The sequence below is a fragment of the Danio rerio genome, chromosome 18, assembly GCF_052040795.2.
Source record: "Danio rerio strain M-AB ecotype USA chromosome 18, GRCz13ab, whole genome shotgun sequence".
Taxonomy (NCBI): Eukaryota; Metazoa; Chordata; class Actinopteri; order Cypriniformes; family Danionidae; genus Danio; species Danio rerio.
This window is the reverse complement of record NC_141038.1, coordinates 40,248,558-40,271,543: the sequence shown is the minus strand read 5'-3', so window position 1 is coordinate 40,271,543 and position 22,986 is coordinate 40,248,558. Positions and strand designations below refer to the sequence as shown.

The 22,986-nt window shown below is 36.4% G+C and overlaps 1 protein-coding gene across 7 annotated transcripts in view; it reads right to left on the bottom strand.

Annotated features, from left to right (window-relative positions):
- Nucleotides 1-613: 613 nt before the first annotated feature.
- Nucleotides 614-22,986, bottom strand: part of sipa1l3 (signal-induced proliferation-associated 1 like 3) — a 189,424-nt gene continuing 167,051 nt past the window's right edge. For 2 of the 7 annotated variants that reach the window (XR_015515125.1, XR_015515126.1), the window contains 11 exons: nucleotides 19,313-19,434; nucleotides 15,488-15,600; nucleotides 14,964-15,409; nucleotides 11,302-11,523; nucleotides 9,239-9,401; nucleotides 7,206-7,398; nucleotides 6,979-7,128; nucleotides 4,384-4,510; nucleotides 4,026-4,107; nucleotides 988-3,101; nucleotides 614-700 (listed from right to left, as the gene is read on the bottom strand). Coding sequence is in view for 4 of the 7 variants with exons in the window: in XM_087293316.1 (XP_087149442.1) it covers nucleotides 2,955-3,101; nucleotides 4,026-4,107; nucleotides 4,384-4,510; nucleotides 6,979-7,128; nucleotides 7,206-7,398; nucleotides 9,239-9,401; nucleotides 11,302-11,523; nucleotides 14,964-15,409; nucleotides 15,488-15,600; nucleotides 19,313-19,434 (1,765 nt within the window). In the remaining 3 variants the exon portion in view is untranslated. Of the gene's footprint in view, nucleotides 3,102-4,025; nucleotides 4,108-4,383; nucleotides 4,511-6,978; nucleotides 7,129-7,205; nucleotides 7,399-9,238; nucleotides 9,402-11,301; nucleotides 11,524-14,963; nucleotides 15,410-15,487; nucleotides 15,601-19,312; nucleotides 19,435-22,986 lie in introns of all 7 variants that reach the window. The other 5 variants (XM_087293316.1, XM_087293317.1, XM_087293318.1 and 2 more) reach the window with 3 other exon arrangements.

Genomic DNA, 22,986 nt, shown 5'->3' with positions numbered 1-22,986 from the left:
TTAACGTGAATAAACAGGTCAGAGATGAAGAAGTCAGGTCATCGAGAGGGCAGCTTACGGGTCCTGAGAGAGGAGGAGAGATCTTTTTTGTTCCAGTCACGTCAGGTTAAAGGGATGGAGAGAGCTGATATGAGTCACATCACTGGTCCTTTGACCACTTTTAAGGCAGACATGTACAGAGTAACACAGGGTACATGATAAACCATAGGCGATCCAGCCTGACTGCTATTCCAGTTACTCTTGAAGATTTTCCAGAGTGGGTCATCAATTACAGTGTGGCTCGTCTTAGGGCATTTTCACACCTGTCTGTCGTTTGATTGAATACGTTACAGTTGAGGATTTCGCAATGGTTAATTAACGAAATGTGTGTATAGGGACTATTCTGATGACCATTATCCTGGCTGCGTACACACCACCAGTATTTGCTCTAAAGTAAATCCACACGAAATCTGCATGCAGAAATCCACCAATTTTTAGCCCATCATTGAGTCTATGTATTTTTATTCATGTATTTTTATTCTATGTATATTTATTCAGCTATAATACCAATTGTAAAGTAATATTTTCCATCTTTTAGTAGATATATTATATAAGAGACTTGCTTTGTTTACCAAATAAGTGGATCTAATTGGATTTACATTGTAAACATTAAATAAAATTTAAAAAGCTTAAAGTTAAAAAGTTTTTAGTTATGATACTTCTAAAATCATTTAGCATAAATCCACAAAATTCTTCGCAGAAATAGCAAAAAATGTCAGCAGATTCTGTCTGGCCCTACTCTTGAGCAACCACGTTGAAAGTGTGGAAAAAGCTCAAGTATAATTTTGACATCTATGTTTCGCGATGTTCGCTGTCTTTGCAACATAATTTTTATCACAAGTAGTGTGGTAATAGGCACACTTGCAATGTGCAGTAGTTGAAGAGAATACAGAAACGCAATACAAAACAAACAGCACAAAAATAATCAAAAAGCATATTGTTCTAAACCTCGCAATGAATTGTAGCTAATTCAATTTTTGTCTATTGTGCTTCAGAAGAATGGTAAAAGACATTGCTCCGTGCTCCATGCTTATATACTTGTATGCTACTTCCAACTTCCAACATTTCAAGGCAGATGGAAAAGTGCTTTGAAATTTCTGTCAGTTTATCTAATTCTGTTTTCGTGGAATGTGTAAATGTTTTGTTAAAAATTGTTTATTATTTCGTATGAAACACTTTCCGCTAATTAATATACACCGTTATGTGGGGTAGTTCCTATTGTGCTAGGTTAGACACTCCTGTGAAGTTAATGTAGTCCCCTTCAAAAGGGGTTCCTGCTGTGTCCAGATATGGCAAAAAAGCAGATGCTTCTGTCAATAGTTATAGGAAGTATTAAAAAGTGTCTATATGTAAAAGCCTATCAGACTTAGAACTGCTAATTGAAGTCGCCCTGTGAGTAAACCGTCCTCTCATTGGTCGTGTTTATTGCTATGTTCATGCCATGTTGTAATTACGGCAATTTTGAGAATCCTGGACCTAAATGAATCTGGTGGTGAGGTGGTAAAACAGCCACATGGTATAAGTTGTAGTTCACAAAAATTAGAACAGCTCCTCTGGCCAAGCTTCCAACTTGATGGAGGTTATCCCACAATTCACTTTGCGAGTCATCAACAATATAAACTCACTGTGATAGAGAGCAGTTTGTTGGTCTGTTGGGTTTCTCACCAACATCATTCAGGCCATCTTGGATCAGTTGTTTTTAACAGCTTGACTGCTGCGTTCACATATGCCTAAACAAAGCAGACTATGGGACAAAATGTGCCAGGTTCCAAAACAAAGGCTTCAAACGAGTCAGGTGTGAAAACGCCCTTGTTATGTAAACACGATGATCTGTCTAGAAGTTGAAAACAGCCATCTATTGCCAACAGTCGTGTCACCTGATAAACCTGAACTAAATACAAATAGAAAAATAGAGTCTGTATGGACCACAGCTGACTAGGGTTTCGTAGTGTCGGCTTTGCATATACATATACAGTGTCGGAAACTGACAGAACAGCCCAAGTTTACACACAGTGCTATGCCGAAACTATACATAAAAGAGCAAGTGGCATTTCCTGTCACAGGACACAATCCACGAGCAGAGGAAACGATGTAACATCACAGTTTGAGTAGCGGTTGCTGTCACCGGTCACGTCTTTCTGTTCGAAAGCGGTGGCGATTCTCCATCTCTTTAATAACCGTTATTGCAGAGGACGTTCAGTCATTGTCGAAGGTTTGTTTGGATGATGAATCAGTTCGGGTGATGATGACGATGAACATTCGCCACTATAAATATGAACACAACAGCGTTTAATGTACCAGCACATGAGAATAAGCGATTCGTAATTATAATTACAGTGACGTATTATCGGCGAGTCGTTCCCAGAGCGCTGTACCTCTTCTGTCAATTACAGTACCGTGATTTCCCTCGACATGTTGCACATGCTGGGAAGGGTAGGATCTCTCACGTGGCTCAAGTTTTTATTTTTTTTGGCTGTTGAGCTGACTCTGTGCAGTAAATAGGCCTCTCAGTTTTACTGGCTCAAGCTTAGTGTCGACTCGTTGAGTACAAAAATAAATCTACAATGAGAAAATAGTTCAGAAAGTAGTTCGTTTGGAGATGAGAAGCTCGCTCGTTCAAGCTAGGACTCGAGGTGAGTTTGTTTGAAAAATAGACATCTGTACTTCTGTACCGGCTTTAAGTTAAAGCTTTAAAGTCTCAAGTTGTCAGGCAGACCAACGTAAACTCTCTCTCTCTGGGTTTCCCTCCGTCGCACTTTCATTAATCTCACAGTTTGGGGTGTATGTGTGTGGGGGGGCGGAGGGCAAGCGACTGGGCGATAAGAGACTGAATTAAATTAGCGGTTGGCATCAAACGTGCCACATGAGGCAAAGTACAAGTACGTGAATGTGTCTTGACAAAGGAAAGGGAGCAGTCATTTCCTCTCAGGGATGGTAGAGGATAAGAGTTTGCTGAACTTGCGGAGCTGCTCACTGGCTGACTGTGATTCCTCCTGCAGGCGCTGGTTGTTGTGCCTCAGATTAGCCATCTCCGCTAACAATACAGCCTTGTCCTGTTTCTCCTAAAAGGGTGGACAGAACGAGAGAAACATGATCATGAGGATGTCATCTAAAAAGGCCAGGTAACATCTGAATTTCTTCCATTTCTTTGATTTCTAAAGAGAACTTTGCATTTTTGTAGGTCAGGGTGAGAAAAACAATCCAGTATCTGTTCTCGACCGATTAATCCACAGATTTATTCTAGGAGGTTTTAGTTTAAATGAATTATTCACTCAAATCTCACCATTCGTTGTGCTCAGACATCCAACAGTGCATTTATTTTGATACCATATATTGCCATGTGCGAAGCAGTGGCGCAGTAGGTAGTGCTGTCGCCTCACAGCAAGAAGGTCACTGGTTCGAACCTCAGCTCAGTTGGCGTTTCTGTGTGGAGTTTGCATGTTCTCCCTGCTTTCGCGTGGGTTTCCTCTGGGTGCTCCGGTTTCCCCCACAGCCCAAAGACATGCGGTACAGGTGAATTGGGTAGGCTAAATTGTCCGTAGTGTATGAGTGTGTGTGTGAATGTGTGTGTGGATGTTTCCCAGAGATGGGTTGCGGCTGGAAGGGCATCCGCTGTGTAAAAACTTGCTGGATAAGTAAGGCGGTTCATTCTGCTGTGGCGACCCCGGATTAATAAAGGGACTAAGCCAACAAGAAAATGAATGAATGTATTGCCATGTGCCCAGTGTGATGCTAACTCCTAGACTGGCCAACAACAATAAAATGAAAATCAACATTCACAGACCCCAATAGATAAGGATCTGCTGTAACAACGGAAAGAAACTTCTAAGTTATAAGAGAACTTTGCACACTTATCAGGTTTGTAAAAATAATATAAAACTTAAATTTCCATTTTAGTAATCAACAAGTGCTAAAATGTTTGACAATTCAATTACAAAACACTCAAAATTGTCCAGCGCTGGTCAGATTCCTCTAGAGTAACTCACTTTTTCCAGATCATTGTTCAGCTGTTTCAGCATGAACTCCAGATGATACAGACGGCCAGACAGATCGTTGGGAACCTCTTCACTGCAACACACAAATCAAAGACTCTTCTTCTCAACCTTTGAACACTTAATCCATGATCAGAGGAATTCATTCGTCAATATGAAGAAAAACTTGCAGGATTGCAAAATACATTGCTCATGCTAATACGGTTTCATTATTTAAATCTTATACACCATATATATATCCATACTGAAAATGATACATATCATCATCAGGATATGATAAGAATTTAATCATGATATAACAACGGTATATCATCATATGACATTTATTTATTTGAGTGTGTGTGTGTGTTACCTGCTGAAAGTAGGAGTTGTGCGAGGCGTCTGTGGCGTGTGGAAGTGCACTGGACTGATTGCTGGTCTCAACTCATTGCTGCCCGCATTCGATTCAGACAATGAGAATAAAGAAACAGCTCTCTGCACTATAAAAACAAAACAAAAAAACAAATCTAACACAGTTCATCGCTACAATTATCAGTATAAGCAATGGCTCTTTATTACCTTTCAGACTACATAGGACTGTTGTAAAAACATGTTGAAAAGCCATTTGCAAAATAAGTGTGGATTAAAGACACATGCAAACAAACTCAACAATGGCCTGTGGTAGTGTTGTTAGTAATTTCTTTGCTAATGTTTCCTCAGAAAATTGTGGATTTACTTCGCATTACAAGATGACAGTGGCAAATACTGGCCAGGTATAGAAAATACAGCATTTTTGGCCGTTTTACAGATATGTGCAAATGAGGATTATTTAAAAAAACTTGGTCCAACTTTATTTTGGTGGTCGCTTGTTGAATTTAAGTTACATTGCATCAGCCTGCCAACTAATTCTCAACAGATTATAAGTAGACTGTTAGGTTAGGGTTAGTAATTTGACATGTACTTGCAAAGTTTCTTATAGTGAGTTAAATGTCTGTTTAGCAGCAGTATCAACAGATAAAAAGCAGACTGTCTACTAATTCTCAAGTGGACCATTAAAATAAAGTGTTCCCAACCGGAGAATCCGGAGAAAACCCAGGCGAACACTGAAAGAACATGTAAACTCTGCACAGAAAGTGCCGACTGGCTAAGCTGGGACTTGAACCAGCGACCTTCTTGTTGTGAAGCAGCAGTTCTAGCCACAGAGCCACCATGTCACCTGACTTTAGAATTGAGGAGGAGAGATAAGGGATGGATGGGGAAGGGTCTTCCAAAACTAAATTAGGGAATAAAGTTAGGCTGGATGTCTATGTTAAATTTAGAATAATCCGATAGGCTAGCTAATGATTAGCGATAGGAACCAGCTGCGGTCAATCATATCACGTGTTCCTTTCGAAATTACTTTGTGAAACTTTACTTAACTGATTTGATCTCATGATTTGATCTTGTCTTGTAACTATGATTAACCATAGCACCTATTAACTGTAGCTTTTTCAGAATGAATCATTCCTACATCCTATTTTTTTTACTTTTATCTCATAACTTCAATTTATTAATCTCATAATTGTACCATATTAATCTCTTATTAATCACTGACCAAAACATGATTTTATTTTTCTTGAAAATTCATTACATTTCTGTCTGAAAATGGTCTTCCATACTACTCATACCTCATTTAGACTTAATTTCATAATCGTAACCCTGTCATTCATAATTCTGTTCATATTTGGAAACAGTTAAAGACTCATTTCAAATTCACCCAAATGTCGTTTTTGCTCTCCATCTCAGCTAACCCCGCTTTTTGTCCTTCGTTGTTAGATAATGCATTTGAGTTTTGGAGAAGTGTAGGATTACGAAAAGTAGGGGAATTATATGTAGACGGAAAATTTGCTTCATTTCAGCTGCTGTGTGAGAAATACAATATTCCTTCTAATCACTTCTTTAGATACCTTCAAATAAGAGATTTTGTAAAGTCTAACATTTCTAATTATGCCCCAGCGTCACTCATGTATCTGGACATATTTCTGGAAAATGTCTAAGAGATGGTAGTACCATTTCCTTGCTTTACAAGGGTTTAGAACAGATGAAAAGTCAATCTATGGAGAACATTAAATCTGCTTGGGAAGAAGAACTTGGAGTAGAAATTTCAAGTGAAATTTGGGAACAAAGTCTTGAACTGGTTCATAGATGTTCCATTAATGCAAGACATTGTCACGTTCAGTTTAAAGTGCTTCCTATGCTTCATTATTCAAAGTGTAAAATGAATAAAATATTTCCACAAGTGTCCCCAGTGTGTGTCAGTTTTTAGATTCCAACCTGTCTCATTCCTATGTTGTGTCCCATTTTACAGTTTCTGAAACAAAATATTTCAAGTTTTCTCAGTTACATTACACATTCCAATTGAACCAGATCCTATATTAATAATATTTGGAATCTTAGAAGAATTTTTGAGACTTACACGGGTACAACAACAGTTTGTTTGATATGGGTTGATCTCTGCCAAAAAACTCATCCTTTTGTTTTGTAAGAAAAAAGAAGTTCCAACTCTTAAATTACGGCTGACAGAGTTAACCTGTACATTACATCTGGAAAAAATCAGATATACCCTAATAGACAAAGTTTTGTTATTTGAAAAAAATTTGGTCCCCTTTTAATTCCTTTTTACATACTTGTGATTAATATGTTTGCCATGCCTTTAGTACCTACGTTTATTGTTTGATAGCACTGGTGGGTGGTAGGTTGGGGCAATGCACATTTATTTTTCTGTTTAATTATTATTTTTATGACTGTTTTTTATTATTATTATTTTTTTTTTCAAATGTCTCATTGTTTGAATGCAAGTTTTATGTTTATGTTTAAAAAAAAGTGTATTTTCAAGTAAATGTCTGCAAAAATTTCTAATAATAAAAATATTGAAACTAATTTAGACTTAAAAACAGTGGCTTAGAATTATCCAAACACTCACTCGTACCTTCATAAGCTTTGGCTGCATTGACGAGGCTGGACCACTCGAGACCACAGGCAGTGTCAGGAAGAGGCATGAGTCCAGGATCCAGCCTTCTTAGAGGCGGAACTTTATCCCTCACCTCAGTTAAAGATAACTCTGATGCAGATAACGGCACTGGAGCAATGAGAAATGCACCCTTTATTCAAACACACATCACAAAACACAGCAATGACCAATAAAACCCCACCAACCTTTCTTACTGGGCATAAGCGCCCCGTGGTTGGTGTTGTGCCCATGGCGTCGGGTAGGCAGTGTGCATGTGAAGAGAAGGTCACAGGGTGGAACTTGTCCTTCAAACAGAGCTGTGCTTGCATAACTGGAGTCTCTGCGGCCACTGCACAGACTCTCATCTGAGAAAGTGCGCTGCAGTGTCCGATGAGGAGACTGGAGACAAGCACACACACACACAACAACAAATCAGTACGATAGCAGAATTTGAATGAGCTTTAATGGCCAAAGTGTGTGCAAACACATCTGTGCATCCATAAAATAATTAGTTTACCTAAAAATTTTAATTAAATTGATTATAAATGAAATATTTGTTCTCCCTAAAGTGGTTATAAACCATGAAAACAAAAGAAGATGTTTTAAAGCTGAAAACCTGTAGCTATTGACTTCCATAGCAGCAAAAACAAATGCAAGGGGATAATAGCTAACGCTCTCAAACATTCTTCAAAATATCTTCTTTTGCTTTCAACAGAACTCAAACATGTTTGGAACAGGGGAGAGTGAACGATGACTGAATTTTCAGTTTTTTAGATAGCTATCCCTTTAAACCTGCGTCTGTCTACAACATGCTACATTTTAATCGAGCAAATAATGAATGGCTTGTATGTTACTTAAAGGGTCACGAAACACCAAAACACATTTTTTGAGCTGTTGACAGTCGTATATGTGTCCCACACTGCTAAAAAAACTATTAGGACACCTATATTTCACTAAAAAGTGTAAATTTGTTGTTTTTGTGTTATTTCAAGCAAATTCGTACTTTCGGTTTGAAACGAATTTTTGAAGCTGCGTCACGGTCATGACATAATAGCGTGTATTCCAGCGTGCAGACTGGACGTCTGTGCCAGAGTGAGTCTTATTACGTCTTACAGTGTGTTGCATTAATGCATGAGTAAAGCTTGGTTCAAACCAATCAGCGCTCTCTATTGTGCAACTTCATTAATATTCATTACTGTCAGAGTGTAGACGGCAAAGACGCCACGTTGTGTTGGCAAAACAAGCGTGAAGTGTTGCTTTTATAGTTTGCTGCAGTTAAGTTTCGTTTTCATTTTCTCTCTGTGAGAGCGCAGACTCGTGTGGATTAAGTGTACGCGACGCTCAACAACAATAACTTACGTGTCTAAGGAGGATTATTGTTTACCTGAGAGCTGTTCTCATCTGCTAACGCTGAGATCCGGTGTAGCAGTCGATTCTGTTCCCTTCTGGAATTCCAGTTCCCCCTCCACGAAGCGTATCCGCTAACAGCGTATGCGGACACAGTCGGATTTGCGGGCACCGGATGTGCTTGTAACGTTAGTCTCCTCTAAATAAAGACGCGGCTCTAGTTGCTGGGAATTGTCCTGTCTACAGATTTGGTGAGCGAGCGACCAGTGCTCTTTGTTTATTCAGTTCGTATTTTATTCGTATCAAACAAACTATTGCATCGAGTGTAAACAAGTTTGCACTAACAGTTACAACCAAACTATAACCTCGTGTTGGATTGTGTGACCGGAATAACACACGCGGCTTTCTGACGCTACCTGCCGGGAAATGCAGAGTTTTTTTTTCTCTCATTCGCCGTGCGGTATCAAACATTGCATGAAAAATACACGCTTACAGCAGTTCCTCGAATCAAATATCTTGTTTGTCGCGAGGGACATGAATGAATTCCCTGAATGAACGAGCCAAACTGCAGTTAAAGTCCACCATTTAATAATTTGGCAAATAATTCGACTACAGATGTTCATGTAAACACAGTCACTTTGTCCGCTGTGGGTGTGTGTTTTGACTCTGAAATTCAGCGCGCCCAAATGGACACTCCCACACCAAGCTTCGTTTCTTCCTCCGACACTCCCCCCTAAACAGAGCTGGACACGCCCACTTTTCTGACTTTTTCCAAAGTAGAGGTGTGAAAACACCCTGCTGAAACGAGGGGGTTTCATGGCCCTTTAAATACATTTCCAAAGCTTGTACATTTATACACGCAGAGTATTTTTAGCATAGAGCGAGTGCTCACCGCATCCCGTGACGGACTCTCAGTGGGGTTGTCCATGATGATGAGCTTCTTCAGATCATCCTCAATGGTGCTCTTGTGAGATCTGCGGGGCGAGCGCAGGTCCCTCAGAGAGGCTCGTAACCGAGGCTGTCCAAACACATTCTTACTATTCAAGTCCACCTGCCTGAAAGCACAATAATCAGGACCCTCAGTTATCCAAACTGCTTTCCGGAAAATCCATAAAAAATTCATTGTCCAAACTAATGCTGCTTTTGTCAACAAAATTATGACTAAATATCTTCGTCAACAAACCTTTATCACATGACTAAAACGCTGGTCATGTGACAATAACTAAAAATTCATAATGCAATATTGTTGAAGAATAAAACCGAGACTTAATGTGGTTTACAGAAAAAAACTACTAAAATGTCGACGTCACTGTTGCTTTCGTCAACGAAAACTATCACTAAATATCTTCGTCAACGAATCTTTATCACATGACGGTAAACGAGACAAGATACGAAGAAAATGCAGGTCATGTGACGATGACTAGAACTAAATTCAAAATGCAATATTGTTGACGGATACAACCGAGAGTAAATGGGAATTACAGATCAAAAACTGCTAAAATGTCGACGTCACTGTTGCTTTCAACGAGAACTATCACTAAATTTCTTCGTCAACGAATCTTTATTACATGACGGAAAACGAGACAAGATACAAAGAAAACGCTGGTCATGTGACGATGACTATAACTAAGTTCGAAATGCAATATTGTTGACGGATACAACCGAGACTAAATGGGGTTTACAGATCAAAAACTCATAAACTGACGACATTACTGTTGCTTTCGTCAATGAAAACTATCACTAAATATCTTTGTCAACGAATCTTTATCACATGACGGTAAACGAGACAAGATACGAAGAAAATGCTGGTCATTGGATGATGACTAGAACTAAATTCAAAATGCAATATTGTTGATGGATACAACCGAGAGTAAATGGGGTTTACATAACAAAACCTGCTAAAATGTCGACGTCACTGTTGCTTTTGTCAACGAAAACTATCACTAAATATCTTCGTCAACGAATCTTTATCACATGACGGTAAACGAGACAAGATACGAAGAAAATCCTGGTCATGTGACAATGACTATAACTAAATTTATAATGCAATATTGTTGTGTATAAACTGTGGGCTGCACGGTGGCACAATGGGTAGCACGTTCGCCTCAAAGCAAGAAGGTTGCTGGTTCGATCCTCGGCTGGGTCAGTTGGTGTTTCTGTGTTTGTTTCTTTTTGTTAAAATTGATTGGATTAATTTTTTATGGCAATGTTAAGTGATGCTATTTCATTGTTTTTCTTTTTATTATTTGTATTTATTTTATTCACTTATGTTTGTGTGTTCTTATATTATGTTTGGTCAGTCAAATAAATACTTTAAGCTTAAATTAGAGTGTCATCAGCCATGTCTGGAATCTCTGTGGTATTAAGTCAATAAGGTAGCAATAATATAATACAGGGTGATGCAAAAAGAACACCACAACTTTCAGGTTGATGTCACTCGAGTGCCTGGAGGGGGTCATATTGGACATCTATGAACTTGTTTTCTACTGAAAAAAAACATTAAGTACTCTTCACATTGATTAATTACCCAAGTTCCATCATGTTTCTGTAATTAAATACAAAATTTCAAAGTTGTGATATTCTTTTGGAATCACCCTGTGATATAACCGTGTTTGAAATGGGTTTGTCTAAAAGATTTTGGTTTTGTCTTTACTACTAGATATTATATTGACTAGGTTAAACAGAATTTCATTACTTAAAGAGCCTAAAATGCTATTTTTATTGACTAAAACTAAACATCATCAGTTTTCGTCAACTAAAACTAGACACAAATAGTCATGAATGATTCTGATTAAATAAAAAATGTATATGCTCAGACCTTTATTCGACTAAAACCTGACTAGACTAAAAGGAGTTTGAATGTGACTAAAACTAAAATGTCAGCTTCACACAAAGATTAGACTAAAACTCAAATGAAAACCATTCACCAAAAACGACACTAGTACAAACACATACTTGCTGTTGTTGCCATCAGTAGTGCTGTTGCTTGCTGTGCTGTTCTCCTCCTGTTGCCAGGCATTCTTGCTTTTACTGTATGACTTGGGGGCAGAGCTTGAGAGCTGTGTTGCGCTTGACAGCTGGGCGGAGCCTGATGTGGGCGTGACCGTCGATGATCTGAAAGGCCGAGGTTTATCGACCACAGCAGGGGTCTTATATCCTTGAGGAGTATAGCAGGCCCTAAATCCAAACACAGATACACACAATTCAGATGCCAGCTGGCCGGGATTACGCAGAATTACTAACAGTGAAAAATAAGCTTTATAAAACACTATAGCTGTGATTTTAATCTGTTATCGCTAGACATTGTAACACTTTCCGTAAAGCCTATTTGTATAATGTGTTATACAGGTATTTTTAATGTTAAATAAAAACACTGCATTATAAGTTGAAAAATGATAACAGTTCAACAAGTTTCTTATTACATTTTTAATTCACAAGAAAACCAACCAAAATAAGCAACCCTTGTTAATTTAATCAATCTTAAGTACTGAAAATACAGTAAGATATCAAGATCCGAAACCAGAATACAAGATACTAGCCTAATATATAACACACTAAAACTTATATCAGTGTAATTACTAATATTTAGGAATGCACTGATGTGGAATTCTTTTTACTAAAACTGATTATATAACTGGTTAAGCCGATATATTAGTCGTTAAATATAAATGTTTACCCTTTTTCTGCATGATTACAAAACAAAAGTCAAACACAAAGTGAACATCTGTTATTAAGGTAACACTTTACAATAAGGTTCATTAGTCAATGCATTTAATAAAATGAACTAATCATGAACAACACATGTACAGCATTTATTAATCATAATTGAACATTTACTAATGCATTATTAACATTAGTTAATGCATCATGAGTTAACATGACTTACAATGAACAGTTGTATTTTCATTAACTAACATTTACTCATAGATATATACACTAGATATCGCATAGGGACCCTGAGCATGCGTCTATAGCGCCACCACATTGGTACAGTGCTCCCAGGACAAGTGTCATTCAACCGCACTAGACAAGACAGTGTTATTACGTGAAGATGCGGGACTGTATCGCTGTCTATGAGTGTAGTAACGTGCAAACAAAGAAAACAAAGCACAAAGGCAGAACATTTCATAGGTAAGTTTAAGTTTTTTACGTTTTTGTATGTTCTGAAATTTGTGCCAAACAGGTAGCGTTATTGATGATAATACAGTCACACTGCATTCACCAAAAGTAGCTTCAACTCGCACTAAATACTCAGCTTATGCTAGTTTTGTTGAATAAAATCAGCAAACAATGCAAAAGAAATATGACAACGAGATGCTGCGGTGCCAGAAACTTGTATTACTGTCGGCTAGTGAACGAGTCGTTCATAACGGAGATTCATTCACAAACGAATCACTCCCTCTGTCAGTATGAGAAGTGACAGCAGGAGAGGAGGTGTGTTTCAGGACACGGATTAGATCAAATTTAACAGGGAGGGTGAGTAGTAAGGAATGCCCATGCGATCAGTGATCTATCAATGTAGAAAAGTGATGTAAAATTACAATTGTCATAAAAAAATAAATAAAACAAAACTCCCGATCATAGATATATGTGTATATGTGTATATCTCTGGCATTGGATGGCCACAGTCCTCCACTGCAGCTTGGTCCCGCATTCATTTCAAAGGAGCGCTACCCTGTTCCAAAATGGCGGCTCTATTGACGCATTCCTTCCAATAGACAACAACAGGGTAGGCGACATCTAATGTATATATCTTTGACATTTACTAACATGAATAAACACTGTAGTAAATGTATTGTTCATTGTTTGTTCATGTTAGTAAATGCATTAATTAACATTAACTAATGAACCTTATTGTAAAGTGTGATCGTTATTATTTTAAGCTTAACTTCATAAAAGTTTAAACTGATTTCTGAACTGTATTAATCAAATGACTCTTTGCTAAAGCTAATATATTTAGGCAAGGCAAGTTTATTTACATAGCACATAGCACATTTCATACGCAATGGTAACTCAAAGTGCTTTACAAAAACAAGAATAAAAAAGACAACTATAAGAAAATAAAAAAAAACAAATAATACAAATTTGTTAAAACAGGTTATAAAAGAATGAAAAAGAAAAGAAAGACATAATAGTGTGATCTGTGAGACGTAGCACAGCGCTCATCAGTAAAGGCACAGCTAAACAGATTAATGTATTTTCAGTCTTGATTTGAATGTGCCTAATGTTGGAGCACACCTGATCATTTCTGCAAGCTGATTCCAGCAGCAGGAGGCATAGTTGCTGAAGGCAGATTCACCCTACTTTGACTGAACCCTTGGAATTTCTAGTTTATTTGATCCTAAAGATCTGAGTGATCTAATAGATTTGTATTCAGTGAGCACATCTGTAATGTATTGAGGTCCTAGGCCATTTAGTGATTTATAGACAAGTACTAATACTTTAAAATCTATTCTGAATGTAACTGGGAGCCAATGTAAAGACCTTAAGGGTTATTTTATATACAGTTGAAGTCAGAACCATTAGCCCCCTTCGAATATTTCTTTTCTTCTTTTTAAAATATTTTCCAATTGATGTTTAACAGAGCAAGGAAATTTTCACAGTATGTCTGATGATAGCACATGACAGCACATCTGCGGCGCCATCACCAAGCAATATCACTGTCTGAGGGCAGGATAGCAGAGAAGGTAATAAAGTTCTCCAAAAAAAACAACAATCCCTTGCTGAATTCTTCCAGCAAACATACTAATAACAAAGGCAGTGGGGGTGTTCATTGCTAAAGATTTGCAGCCGTTTTAGTGAATGGAGATGCAGACTTTGGTCATCTTATAAAAGCACTCAATCTGCGTTAACTTACAGACTACTGTCTCGCACTTTTTTTTCAGCACCGAGATAATTAGTTGGTTTATTTATGTTTACTGAAGTACAAATATGTTTATTTGAAATAGTCAATTTATGTTAAATAACTTCACATGTTTACTTTCAAAATGTAGGAATGTATGTGTTCCCCAGTTTGTACATGCTGGCTACCAGCAGCTGTGAGATTTCAGTGTTTTTTTATACAACAGGAACTAGTGTACTTCTCATGGCTTTAACGTAAAATAAAGGAGTATTGCAATAAACCGTTTTTATTTTTTATCCTATTGCCTAAACATAGAATAACAAAAGAAAAACACATGTGTCAAGCCATCAGAACCGAACCGAACCGACTGTATTGTTTTCATCCCTAATATATGGTATATTATTAATATATGGTATGAAATATGCTGTTATTACTTCGAAATTTTATGCATATAATGTTTCACTTTTTTTTTTTTTTTTAGTAAAAGCTAAAATTAAAACAATTAAAATTTGCCTTTTTAATGTTTGAGTTTAATTAGTCTATTCTTTGAGATTTATAGTAATTTTAAGCAGTATTAATTGATTGACTTTAAGTAACTTATCCGACAATGTCTTTTTAAACACATTTTAATGCTTTAATTAGCAATTAATAACTTTTTGAAGTGACTTACTCAACTTTTACTCAACAAAATTATGAATACAGCCTTTATAGTAAGTTTTACCTGTTATAGATGTTTTATTACTATGTACATTTATTAAATGAATAAATACAATACCTGGGTTTAAAGTTATCAGCACTGGCTGATCCGGGAGGGGGGAATGTACGAGTTCGGTAGTTCTTGCTTTGATTTGCTGATGCGGCAATGATGGGTGATGATTCTCTTCGTCGACCGTCTCCGACCGTCCACGCTCCGGCTCCTGCCAGCTCCTGCAGGCCGCTGTATGTAGCAGAGGCGTGCAAGGGTTTGTGGGGTGTTCCTGCAAGACTGCGGCTGGGTTTGGCTCCTTTAGTGTTGGGACTCGGCGTGTAGAGGGAAGCATCGATTCCACTGTCACTGGATCCTCCTTTACCCATGGGGTCAGGATCTGGGTCTGAAGGGTCACTGAGGGCCCCAGAAACCCCACCTCCGACCCCGTCAAACCAGCGCTCGTCACTGTGACTGCTGGAAGCGTTGCTGGAGAGTGTGTTACTGCTGGAGTGACTGGAGTAGTGTGTTTCACCCTGAGATAAAGAGAAGGATTTATTAATCAAACATCAGTTTAATTAAGGGTTAATATAATGATGAGGGGGGCTTTTTACCTTTGAGTGACGGTTGGGAGAGTCCTTCCCTGCGCCGTCCTGTCGGGTCTGTCTTCTCTGAGCTGAGTTCGCAGATACACCCCTCGAGGATGCAGGTACATGCCACATGGGCTCTGTCCAACACACAAACATGCGCTTTACAATTCATCTTTTTAAAATATCACATAAATACCGTATAAACATCTTTATTTGGTCAGAAATCAGGGTGTAAATGCGGTCACTGGTAGAGCTGTGCCGAAAAACCTTTTGCAGAATTTTTCAAAACGCATCGCTATTTTACTTCAATTGATTCTGAGCTCAGTTTTACCAGGGTAATATTAGACTGATGCATTGTGAATCGAAAAATGATTCTGCATCGATTCTGAAATTTTCGCAATGCATTTCGATTCTCTCTTCAATCAATTCATGGTTCAATTTGACAATGAAAATAACGCTGAATATTTTTTATCTGCTATCTTTTTAAGACTAAGATGTGACGAGGACAGTGACGTGAATTAGTGATGTGATTTCTTGCCCCTCTTATACAGAAAAGTGAGACATCAAAATTGATCAACATTGAAGAAGACTAGACTAATGCAGATAAAAACAAAAGATTATTGATCTGTTTTATGCTTTTATTTATTATTATTTTGTATTTTTAAATATTTATTTTTTTATATAATAATTTTTTTAGGGGGTTTTCACCTTTATTTTGATAGGACAGTAGAGAATTCAGACAGGAAAGCATTGGGAGCAGAGAGAGGGAAGGGATCGGCAAAGGACCTGAGACGGGAATCGAACTCGGGTCGCCACGAGCACACTGGTGCTATTTGTCAGCGCACAGTACCACTAGGCTACCGGTGCTGACATAAATTTGTTTTCTTTTTCTTAAATGTTTTTATTTTATAAATAAATTGTTTGTATGTTGCATGTTTTATTGTCGATTGTTTTGTGAATGTTTGTTGGACCACATTTGTAAGTTATTGTGTTTGAATGTCTAAAAAATAATACAGAAAGTCATGAAACAGTCCCCCGCAACATATACTGAGGGCTTTTTGCGAGAAGGAACTGAATTTAATCATTGAAGAAAATATTGGGATCTTATTCCTGCAAGAATACACTCATCATCAATAAACGCTAGGCATACTCACATTCAATTTAAGGTCATTTACAGAATACACGGATCTAGAACTAAACTAAATAAAATTTCTCTGATCTTGACCAACTTGTCTTCACTGTACAACCGAACCAGCCACACTGTTACAAACTTTGTGGTCATGTTTGAAATTGTCTGATTTTTGGGGGAAAGTCTTCGGGTGTTTTTCTGTGTTTTTTTCATTGTCAATAGACCCAAACTAGGGATGCAACGATAAACCGGTTAGACTATTAACTGCGCTTTAGTTTGTCACGGTTAATTAATTGTGAAGGCTTAAAAGTTTTGCCAACTGAGTACTAGTTTGAAGTTCTGAACTTGTACACTATGCACACTGGATTAACTATGGCTGAGGCTATTAACTAAAGGCCAGTCACATATCACATCTTTTGCGTGCGCAAAAAGTTCGTTATTTCCAATAGAGGCGCATGGCTTGCATATATGGAGCGACATACTTGTACTTTCTAGCAAACCTACTGGTTGGCGAGCACCATACACGGAGTAAAAAAATACAAAATGAAAAATAAAACACAATTTTGTAATATAGTTGATCAAAAGGTTCAGCAGCCTTTGAGTATATTTCTTCACTGTAAAAGGGAAATACGTAGCTATTATGTAACTTAGATTTACATTAGACAAATACTACTTATTTATTTATTCATTTATTTATAAATGTTAAATTTTATTTATTTATTTTAATTTCATTTATTTATTACTTTAATTTATTAAAATAATATTTTTACATTTATTTATACATTTATTTTAAATTCATTTATTTAAAAATTTATTTATTAATTTATTTTTATTTTTAGTTTATTTTATTTTAATTTCATTTATTTATTTTCATTTATTTTTAATTTATTTACATTTAATTATTTATTAAAAATTATATTAATTTATTTTAATTGTAACTTATTCATTTAAGTTAATAAATTTTTGTTTATTTAAAATGTATTTATTTCAATTTTATTTATTCATTTAAAAGTTTTTTTTTATTTTTATTGACACTTATTTTTAGTGTAAAATTCTTACTTATGTTTAAATGCCAAAACTTTTTTTCGGTTATTTTTAAGTCCAAAGAGAATTGGACTTTTGTTTGTTTTTTTATTATTGTTTTGTGTCGTATTATTTAGGTTACTGAGCAGCAATAAACAACACTTTAAAATATAAGGAGTTTTCATGTGATTTTCTAAACTAGCTGTGTTTTGAAATTAACGAATGCATAATAATCGTGATAACAGTGATTATTCCTCAGACTTTAATCGCACAACCAAAATCTATAATCGTTGCATCCCTAACCCAAACCCCTTGACAGCACAGTTTGGAATCCTGTCAGAATATATTAAATTAAATTAATTACAGGCCGATAGTGTAGCCTTTGCAACCTTATGAGTTGGAAGTCCGCAGCTCCCCCTTCTTTTCGGCAATGGGTTTCTGATTTCCTACATCCTCTTCAAATGGAAAAGATTTGGTTTGCAATAAAACAAAAGCCAGAACAGTTCCAGAAAGTCTGGAGCCCTTTTCTCATTTTTTTAAGGAGACAGCTATATCTTAATTGACATTTTTTCTTTCTTTTATTTGTATTATATATTTATTTATTTATTCAATAAAATTTTTTATTTGATTATTTTATTTTTGTTATCTTATGTTTGTATATCTTTGTGTATAAATGTTGTATTTTACCTTTTATTTATACTGTATACTTATTTAGTGTATAATTATGTTTTCCTGATCATTTCTTGTTTGGTAAATTGTAGCAGTGCGTATTTCTATATGTATCAATATTATCTACATTTTAATGTCTGACCTAAGCTGAACCGGAAAAAAAAATGATAAAGAAAGTAAAAATAGAAGTAAAAATAAAAGTGAGACATCACTGAATTGAATGTTGTTACAAAATTAAAAACTGTTCAGATTGGTTTTGTTCACCAGAATTAATCACTAAAAGCTGATCTGACAACTGAAGTCAGCAGTTAGCTAAAGAGAAAGCCTCTCTTCTTTGTTTTTAATAATAAGATTGTTGTTGAGTCAGTCATTTTGTTAGTGTCATTTTAGTATTATTTTATGGGTCACACTTTACAATAAGGTTCATTAGTTAATGTTAATTAATGCATTTACTAACATGAACAAACAATGAAAAATACATTTACTACTGTGTTTGTTCATGTTAGTTAACATTAGTTAATGAAAATACAGTAGTTCATTGTTAGTTTGTTAACTCATGGTGCATTAACTAATGTTAACAAGCATGGACTTGGATGTTAATAATGCATTAGTAAATGTTCAATTATGATTAATAAATGCTGTACATGCGTTGTTAATGATTAGTTCATGTTCGTAAATGCATTAACTAATGAACCTTATTGTAAAGTGTTACCGCTTTATACTATTATTGTTTCTTCCCCCTTGTTTTCTGTATTGGCTTACATTTTTAGTTTAATATTCTTTTTTTTTTTTTTTTTTTTTACTATAAAACTATTAAGTTTTAGCTTTCTATAATTTAAAATCAGAAATCAACTGAAAGAAAGGTTTTCAATTTCTCAGTTGTTCCATCTAAAGGGATATTTTCCGAGTTCACCCAGCAGAGGGCAGAGTTCACAAAGTGATAGTGCCATATACAAAAAACAAACCAAACAGTTTTAAAGACTCCATGCCTTTGTAGTTTTGCAGTGTCTTTCTTTTTTTTTTTTTACCTGACTTGTTGCGCTCCATTGTGCTTTCTTGACTAGTGAAACCAGAAGATGATTCTCCGCTTGAGACATCAACAGTAATATGTGGGTCAAACGGCTGGAGAGGCCGCTGTACAGACCCAAACCTACACACACACAACAAACACAAACAAGTTAACATTGAATATATTCTGGCTTCCTAAAATCATCTAGCTAAACTTATAAGATATTATATACAGTAGTTAATTAACATCTTTCAAGCTAAATTTTGCAAAAGCAAAATGCCAACAGTAAAACAAACCCATTCCAGCACATTCTGTAGATTAAGAAACCCATCAGGATCCAGTTTTGAAACAGTGTGACTAGGTTTGCATCATACACACTCCATAATGAGTACTGAGTCTGTTAGAGCCTGAGTGTTCTGTCACTCGTCACCCTGTGGGTCTGAGTGATGTTCAGCTGAATCTGACAGGACTATTAATAGCACTCATTAGCACATCCCGCTGAATCACCACCAGAAACAGCCCGTGTCAAATACTGACGGACCAACAGTACCCTAACATCTCTCCACAACACTCCAATGCACTTGAAACTGCTTACAAGTCAGGAAAAGTAAAAAAAAAAAACATTAAAATAACGATGAAATATATTTATCAACTACCTTTTTGCTAAAACTAAGAAACACAAGAAAATTAACAAATATTGTTGACAGCTAAATGACTAAAATGTAGGAAAAAATGGCTCTTTATTTTTGTCAACACAGATTTAGTTATGATTCATTAGATGAGCAGATGAGAAAGTGCAGCACAGCAGCTGTGTCAACTTTTGGTTGTTTCAAGCCATAGGGCTATTCAATTTATTCAACCTGGGCTCTGAGGCACTTAGTTCTGGTTTTTAAGTAGCCCAATGTGAAAAGATATCACTGGAAAGAATTTAATTAAGTCAGACAATGAGCAGTACAGTTAAGAAGTAATGCGAGTCTGTTCCAGCCTCTCCTGAAAGACATGAACATAAATTGTTATGAGAAGGTGAATCTAAGTAAAACAATCTAATTATGAATTAACTGTAAGGTAAATCAATAATGATCCTATTGGTATCAAGGTTTTAATCTAGACTAGACAGAATCCAGACTAAAACACCAAGATGTTTAATTTGAAACTAGACAAAGACTAAAAGTAGACTAAAACACATACCTCCGGTTTCACAGACAAGGATTAAGCCTAGTCCTAGACTAAAATGTAAAGTGATTTTTAAATATATCAGTGCCTTTGTTTTGTCCCAAGATACACGCCAGTAATGATTTTTTTTCTAAGCATGTTTATAAAATTACTTGAATGTTCTAATTGAACTTTGGCCTAATCCTGGCTAGTGTAAGCCCTGTCTGTGAAACCGGGCCATAGTTTACTTTGACTAAAATTAGAGCGACTGAAACTAGACCAAGACTAGATTAAACTTGACTAAAATACTTGGTTTACTTTAACTTAAACTAGACTAAGACTTAAACTAGTCTAAAATACTTGAGGTTTACTTTGACTAAGACTAGACTTAAATGCAGAGACCTTTAGTTGCCCAAGATGTAATCTAGATTAAAATACTTGAGGTTTACTCTGACTAAAACTAGACTAAAATGCAGACTTTTAGTAGCTGAACACTGTAGTTTTAAGTCAAAGTAAACCAAGTATTTTAGTCTAGTTTTAGTCTTAGTCTAATTTTAGTCAAATTAAAAACTAGACTAAGACTAAAACTAGACTAAAATTCTTGAGGTTTACTTTGACTAAGACTAGACTAAAATGCAGAGACCTTTAGGTGCCCAAGACTAAAACTAGACTAAAATACCTGAAGTTTACTTTGACTAAAACCAGACTAAAATGCAGACTTTTGGTTGCTGAACATTCTAGTTTTAAGTCAAAGTTAACCAAGTATTTAGTCTAGTTTTAGTTTTAGTCTAATTTTTTTATAAACATTTTGTTAAATTAAAAACTAGATTAAGACTAAAACTAAACTAATATTTGTTTTACTTTGACTAAAACTAGACTAGACTTGTGGTTTACTTTGACTAACACTACAGTGTTCAGCCGTTAAAGAAATAAAGTTGACCAAATATGATAAAAACTAACAAGGACATTTACACAAACACAAGACTAAAGCCTATTTCACACCACAAGCGTGAGCAGAACATGAGCAGCGAGTGTTTTTTTGCCATCCATGTTAACAGATTTGAGCTATCAGACCGCACGCAGAAGCAGTGCGTCAGCGTGAGGCGTGATCGTCGCTGATGCAGCAGTGCCGCGATAGTTTCAGCGCTGGGTCTATTTTTGCCACGCTGCTCACACTTAGAAGTGACAGTGCTCACAATTAAAGTGACAGTGCATTGATAAGGACCAAAAACACATTGAATGACAGTAAAAAGTAGCAATTTTACCCAATACATGCATCGATTACACCCACTGATTTTTATATAGTCAATCAAATGAACATAAACGATTAAAAACGGCAACAAGCTCAGCAGCTAGCTCTCTGCAACTCTCACATGGTCACCCACTGAAGCTAAGCAGGGCAGCCCCCGGTCAGTATCTGGATGGGAGACTACATGGGAAAGCTAGGTTGCCGGCTGCTGGAAGTGGTGTTAGTGAGGCCAGCAGGGGGCGCCCAACCTGCGGTCTGTGTGGGTCCTAATGCCCCAATATAATGACGTGGACTCTATACTGCTCAGTGAGCGCCATCTTTCAGATAAGACATTTAACCAAGGTCCTGACTCTCTGTGGTCGTTAAAAATCCCAGTCGTTTGGCATCCTGGCCAAATTTGCCCATTGGCCTGTCCATCATGGCCTCCTAACCCTCCCCATATCATAACTGGCTTCATCACTCTGTCTCCTCTCCACCAATCAGTTGGTGTGTGGTGTGCGGTCGCGTCGTCTAGGTGGATTCTGCACACTGGTGGTGGATGAGGAGATTCCCCCTATGTGTAAAGCGCTTTGAGTGCCCAGAAAAGTGCTATATAAATGTAACAAATTATTATTATTATTAATAAATATTTAGTTGGGCCGAAATACAAAAGCAAATTTAAAACAATTTTAGTACTAGTTCTGCTACTAGTTGCACACTAGTTTGATCATGTATAAATATCATTATAACTATATTTTATAAATAATTTTATAACTATATTGTTTTATAACTATAGCCATCCTGACAATCAAAAACAAAATGACATGACATCACAGGCGATTGTCTCCTGACCGAGAGCACCTGAACAGAGACACAGTCGGTGTGAAGAGCAAATGCCTGCACGCTGCTTTTGCTCTCCATACACACTGCGCACACGCTGCTTACGCTTTGTTTGCGGTGTGAAACATGCGTAAGAGGCAAATAAAAAACTTTAAAGTCTGCTTAAAGTTGGAATTAACTACCTGAATGTAACATATATATATATATATATATATATATATATATATATATATATATATATATATATATATATATATATATATATATATATATATATATAGGCATTATGAACATCAAGAAATCACCAGAAACCTTTAAATTTTAAATCAAATATTATGACAGCAAACATCCATGGCCTTATTTCCACCTGGTATTAAAAGGTTCACCGAAAAATGAGCATTTGGTCATAATTTACTTACCCTTGAATAGTTCCAAACTCATTTTGAACAAAAAATGCAGGGGAATTGAGGAAA